This window comes from Egretta garzetta, unplaced genomic scaffold (genome assembly GCF_000687185.1).
Source record: "Egretta garzetta isolate BGI_Z169 unplaced genomic scaffold, ASM68718v1 scaffold1345, whole genome shotgun sequence".
NCBI classification, from domain to species: Eukaryota; Metazoa; Chordata; class Aves; order Pelecaniformes; family Ardeidae; genus Egretta; species Egretta garzetta.
Window position 1 is genome coordinate 16,769 of NW_009259628.1, and position 5,854 is coordinate 22,622.

Here is a 5,854-nt window from a genome sequence, read left to right on the forward strand (position 1 = left end):
CATCCTGACGAAACCTCTGTGCTTTTGTATATTGGAGATGGGTGTGTTTGTATGAGACCCGCTGTGATGTATAGCTGTAGGCAATATCACTGTAGATAAAAGCAATCACTCAAATATCCGAATACATAATTTTACTGAAATTATGGGATGTGACTTTAACTCTTCAGCTCCTATCACATCTTGTCAACTATCACAACTGAAATATACATCTTATAAAGATTTCTTATCTACCCTCACTGGAATGAATTTATGTCTTTAAGAAAGCTGTTACAGCATGATGAAACACCACCCATTGGATCAGATTCCATAAGTCATCATTGATTTCCTTGTTCCTCATGCTGTAGATGAGGGGGTTCACTGCTGGAGGCAACACTGAGTACAGCACTGCCACAACCACATCTGGAACTGAGGAGGAGATGGAGGGGAGCTTCAGGTAGGCAAACATGCCAGTGCTGACATACAGGGAGACAACAGCCAGGTGAGGGAGGCACGTGGAAAAGGCTTTGTGCCGTCCCTGCTGAGAGGGGATCCTCAGGACGGCCCTGAAGATCTGCACATAGGACAGCACAATGAAAACAAAACACCCAAATGCAATAAAGACACTGACCGCAATGAGCCCAACTTCCCTGAGGTAGGAGTGTGAGCAGGAGAGCTTGAGGATCTGAGGTATTTCACAGAAGAACTGGTCCACAGCATTGCCTTGGCAGAGGAGAATGGAAAATGTATTGGCCGTGTGCAGCACAGCAGTGAGGAACCCAGTGCCCCAGGCAGCTGCTGCCATGTGGACACAAGCTCTGCTGTCCAAGAGGGTCCCGTAGTGCAGGGGTTTGCAGATGGCAATGTAGCAGTCATAGGCCATGACAGTGAGAAGATACAGTTCTGCTGATATGAAAAAGACAACCAGAAAGACTTGGGCAGCACATCCATCATAGGAGATGTCCCTGGTGTCCGTGATGATGAGGCCGTTGCCCAGGAGGGCAGCCAGGTAGATGCCCAGGAAGAGCCAGAAGTGCAAGAGCTGCAGCTCCCGTGTGTCTGTGAATGCCAGGAGGAGGAACTCAGGGATGGAGCTGCTGTTGGACATTTTGGCCCTCTGTGCATTCAGATCTGTTCAAGGAGGTAAAGAAAGTGAAAAGTTGGGGCAGACTTCTCTTACAAAAATATATTCAGTTTGTTATAAAAAGCCCCCTAAACTCCCTTTCCTATTTCAGGAAGATCATCGATGAGCTCTGGTTGTTGCTGACTGAGGATCACCCAGGAAGCAGGAGGGTCTGCTGTGGGCTCTGCAGGAGTCTGTCCTGCCCTGCAGCAATAGGTAAAGAGGAAAACAGGATGATCTCAGTTATCTACTGCAGAGCAGAGTTGAAGGGATTTTTTTTTTTTTTTTTTGTTGCCCCACCACAGCTCAGGAGTGGTTTTCATGCTGATGAAAAGGCGGGGGATTATGGTTTGGGGTTTTTTTATGTTACCTGGATGTTCACCACCATTACTTACTGTTTATTCTCTATTTTCCCATGTCTAATAATCTCTTAAATATATCTGTAGATATAAGAATATATGGAGATATATACACATAGAAACATGTAAATGCAAACATAGCTATGGATAACTTAGCAGTTTTACACATCCCTGAAACCCAAAGTCATTATAAAGGGTATGAAAAGACAATTATTATTTTTTTAACCATCATCACACAAAACCTTTTAGGACCAAGGCGTTACAAGCAGCGAGGCATATATAGAAAATTTATTACATTCTTCCAAAATTCACAATCAAAACGTCCTAGTTCGGTGGATAAGCCACGCACCATTTAGGAAGAGTCCCATCTCCTCCCTTTGTTACGTCCTGAAGAGAGGCTGAGATCCCTGCCAGCCACACACACGGCAGTACCCAGAGCCCCAAAGGGTCACAGGGGGTGAGTGGGATGCTTTTCCTGCATGGACAGATGTGCATGGCAGTGCACACAGCATTCGTGTCTGAGCTCCTCTTGGCCAGGAGCTGTTGCCTTATCCCCACATCACCTCCCTCTGCATGCTCATAATCCCCTCCTCACCTGCCACACGCTCAGCTCTGCCCTGCAGACCCATCCTGGCAGCAGGGCACTGCCCAGGAACATCTCCATGTGTACAGGGGGTAAGAAGCAGCTCAGACAAGTGCACTGCAGTACCCAGAGCCCCAAAGATTCACAGGGGGCAAGTGGGATGCTTTTCCTCCATGGACATACATGCAGGGCAGGGCACAGAGCGTTGGTGCCTGAGCTGCACTTGAATCCTCAACCCCCCACACTAGGGAGTGGAACAGGAAGAGCAAGGGCAGCAATGAGAAGAGGGGAAGATGCCCAAGAACCTCTTTGGAAGGGAGGCAGGAGAGGGAGACCCAGTCAGACATGGGAGTTTGCCTCCTCTTTTGTGGTCAGGCTGCTGGGAAGGCAACTCTTGGGCGAGTCTCCATGACACTGAGGGCAGAGTCTCTGCTGTGTGAGTGAGGAGACCAGGGGGTGGCTCAAGGGAAAGCATCTGCACTGCAGGGGATGGCAGGGAGATGCCTGAATCCCTCCTCCCACGGCATTTCTGGCAGCAGTTCTCTCTCCCTTCCTGCCCATGTTTCTGCTGCCTGGAGATCTTCTTGGCCAGGACCTGTTTCTCCCCAGGAGAGGGCAGAAATCATGCAGTTTCCTTCTGAAAATGCAGCAGGGAAGCCCTGCTTTGCAGCACATCCTCCTCCTCTGAAAAGGGGAAACTGTGAGAGTCATCCCTAAGGATCATATCTGCTGTGGGATGCACCAGGCTTTGGATATCCCTCCAGGAACACCATCTACACTGTCCTGCAGCCAGAGATTTACCATATAGTGGGCTGTGAAGATCTGTTCCCCCTGTGAGCTCTCAGCATTCTCCCACCCCAGATTGCTTTTAACCTCTCTCTGCCTCACTCCTCTCCCCTCGGTGCCTGCAGGCAGTGCCCTCAGCCCTGCTGCCCTTTGCAGAGGAGCTGCTCCTGGGCAGAGCTGTCTCTCGGCAGTGCTGCCCACTTGCCATCAGCTCCCTCCATCCCAGGAGCCCAGCCCAGCTCAGCAGCAGAGGACCAGCCCAAGGCAGCCCTTGCTCTGCCCCCTCTGGGCCCCCTCCAGGTGTCATTGAGGCTCCAGAGGAACCTGCTGTGACACAGGCTGAAGTCATCCCTGATGCTCCCTCCCTGAAAGGAGCTTTGAGGGAAGAGCCCAGCCTTCAGGCACTGAACCTGGGGGATGTCCTTTGATTTGAGGAGTTGTTATCTGAAAGGTCACCCCTGACAGAGTGTTGTGCAAGAGTAAGACACAACAGGATCAATCCTCAAGACAAGTGGTATAAACACAGAAAAATATCTATAAGCAGGATTATCACAAGAGAAAAAAAAAGAGGACTGGTGGCCTAAGATAAACTCTGGGAAATGTGAGGAGAAGGGGACGCAGGCTATTGTCAGTGAAACAGTGTCAGTTGGGTCAGTCTCCATAGGGCCTCCATGAGGTCCTTGTTCCTCATGCTGTAGATGAGGGGCTTCACTGCTGGAGGCACCACTGAGTACAGAAATGACACCACCAGGTCTAGAAATGGGAAAGAGATGGAGGAGTGCTTCAGGTGGGCAACTGTGCCAGTGCTGAGAAACAGGGAGAACATGGCTAGGTGAGGGGGACATTTTGGAAAGGCTTTGTGGCATCCCTGCTGAGAGGAGATCCTCAGCACAGCTCTGAAGATCTGCACATGGGACATAGCATGAGTGGGACCCCACACTGGAGCAGGGGAAGAGCATGGAGTCCTTGAGGAGGAAGAAGTGGCAGAAGAAAGTGTGATGAACTGACTGGAACCCCCATTCCCAATCCCCCAGTGCCACTCAGCATGAGGAGGTAGAGAATGTTGAGAAAAACTGGGAGTAAAGTCTAGCCTGGGAAGAAGGGAAGGGTGGGAGGAAGGTGTTTTCAGAGTCAGTTTTTATTTCTCATTATCCTACATTGATTTGATTGGGAAAATATTAAAATTGTTTTCACCAAGTAAAGTCTGTTTTGCCCGTTATGGTATTTGGCGAGTGATCTTTCCCTGTCCTTATGTCGAACCACAAGTTTTTCATTATATCTTCTCCCCATCCCCAGCGGAGGGGGGAAAGTGATAGAGTGGCTTTGGTGGGCACATGGTGTCCAGGCAGGGTCAAGCCATCACAGTTGCTCAAGGTGGGGAGCAGAACAGGAACAATCAGGTATCCCCTGACACCCTTGAAACACGCCTTGCCACTGTCACAACCCAAGAGCAGCGGTACCATGGTTACTGGAATTTCATTAATCTCCAACTGGATTGTGGTCAGGATGACAGTTTACAAATGACTAAAGCCGAACATAGAATCATATAATCGTTCAGGTTGGAAAAGCCCTTTAAGATCACCAAGCCCAACCGTTCCCCTAACCCTGCCATCCCACCACTGAACCCTGTCCCTAAGCACCTCATCTGCCCAGCTTTTAAATACCCCCAGGGGTGGGGACTTGACCCCTTCCCTTGGCAGCCCATTCCAATGCTTGACAACCCCTTCTGTGAAGAAATTTTTCTTAATGTCCAACCTAAACCGTCCCTGGGGCAACTTCAGACCACTTCCCCTCATCCTTTCATTAGTTACCAGGGAGAAGAGCCCGACCCCCGCCTTGCAACAGCCTCCTTTCAGGTAGCTGTAGAGGGCAATAAGGTCTCCCCTCAGCCTCCTCTTGTCCAGACTAAACAACCCCAGTTCTCTCAGAAGCTCCTCGTAAGACTTGTGCTCCAGTCCTTATAAAACAGCAGATCGAAGTGAGGCTTCTTTGAGCTCTCCTGGACTGCAGTGGGCTGTGACCAGCCCCTCCCTCTGAGCCTTTAACTAAGTCACTATTTTGAGTAAAACAAATTTTGTCAAATCCCTTTGTTAACTGACTGATGATTGAGTGCTATCGCAATATCACAATCCAGTCCTGTGATTTGCTGCAAATGTAAAAATAAATTAAAACCTGGTACTAAATCAAATTGTTTAAAGTCATTCATTTGTGACAGATTAATTTGCGACAGCCACTCCTCATTTTTTGCACAGAGACAGTCACCCACCAAGATGTTGGTCTCTCTCAGCTGATACTGGGAAGCCAGGTGACCAACTTCAGTGAAACAGCCTGGGTTCAGGTGGCCACATTAGCACTCACCTCAACACATCTCTGTTACAGTGTCTACATAAAGGGATCTCTGGATCATCTATGAACACTCCCTGCTAATTCCTTCCTGGATAAATGAAGAGTGACTCCTCTTTAGGTGAAGAAAGCGAGGAGACCGGTCTCCCCCAGCATCAGACACCCCAGCGCAGATGTCAAATGTCTATGTCAAATGTCTATGTCTCTGTCAAACATCAAATGTCTATGTCAAATCAAGTTGTCTCGACTGCCCTTTCTAGTCAGTGGAGAGAAAGAAGGTGTCTCAAATGACGTCTCTGGAGATACTTTTCCTGGTGACCAGGTAACGCTCCAGAAGGGTTCCCATAGGACCTGGGTCACGTTCCTGAGCAGCATAGGGGTAACTTCAGCTACCGCAGGGCATCTGAGCTAGCAACAGCTGAGAGATATGGGCAAAGGAATTAATCAAATTAATTTGCTCCATCACCTTCCCAGGGCCTGTGACGTGGTTGACCAGCCTGTACTTCCCTGGAAGCTTCTTCTTTCCCTGCTTGAAAATGGGTGCAATTTTTGTCTTTTTCCCACCAGCAGAGAGCTGCCTGTTTTCCCTGGCATTTCAAAGATGATCAAGCGCAGCCTTGCAATGACAACAAGCCAGCTCCCTCAGCACGCTTGGGCACATCCCCTCTGGTCCCATGGAGCTGT

The 5,854-nt window shown here is 49.2% G+C and overlaps 1 protein-coding gene across 1 annotated transcript; it reads right to left on the reverse strand.

The window, feature by feature from the left end:
- Nucleotides 1-247: 247 nt before the first annotated feature.
- LOC104125983 (olfactory receptor 14J1) lies at nt 248-859 on the reverse strand. The gene has a single exon (XM_009638487.2). The coding sequence runs from the start codon at nt 857-859 to the stop codon at nt 248-250; it is 612 nt and encodes a 203-aa protein (XP_009636782.1).
- Between the last annotated feature and the right edge of the window lie 4,995 nt (nt 860-5,854).

Bases quoted from the DNA above. Each gene is read 5' to 3' on its own strand.
- LOC104125983 (XM_009638487.2), bottom strand. From the start codon at position 859: ATGGCCTATGACTGCTACATTGCCATCTGCAAACCCCTGCACTACGGG.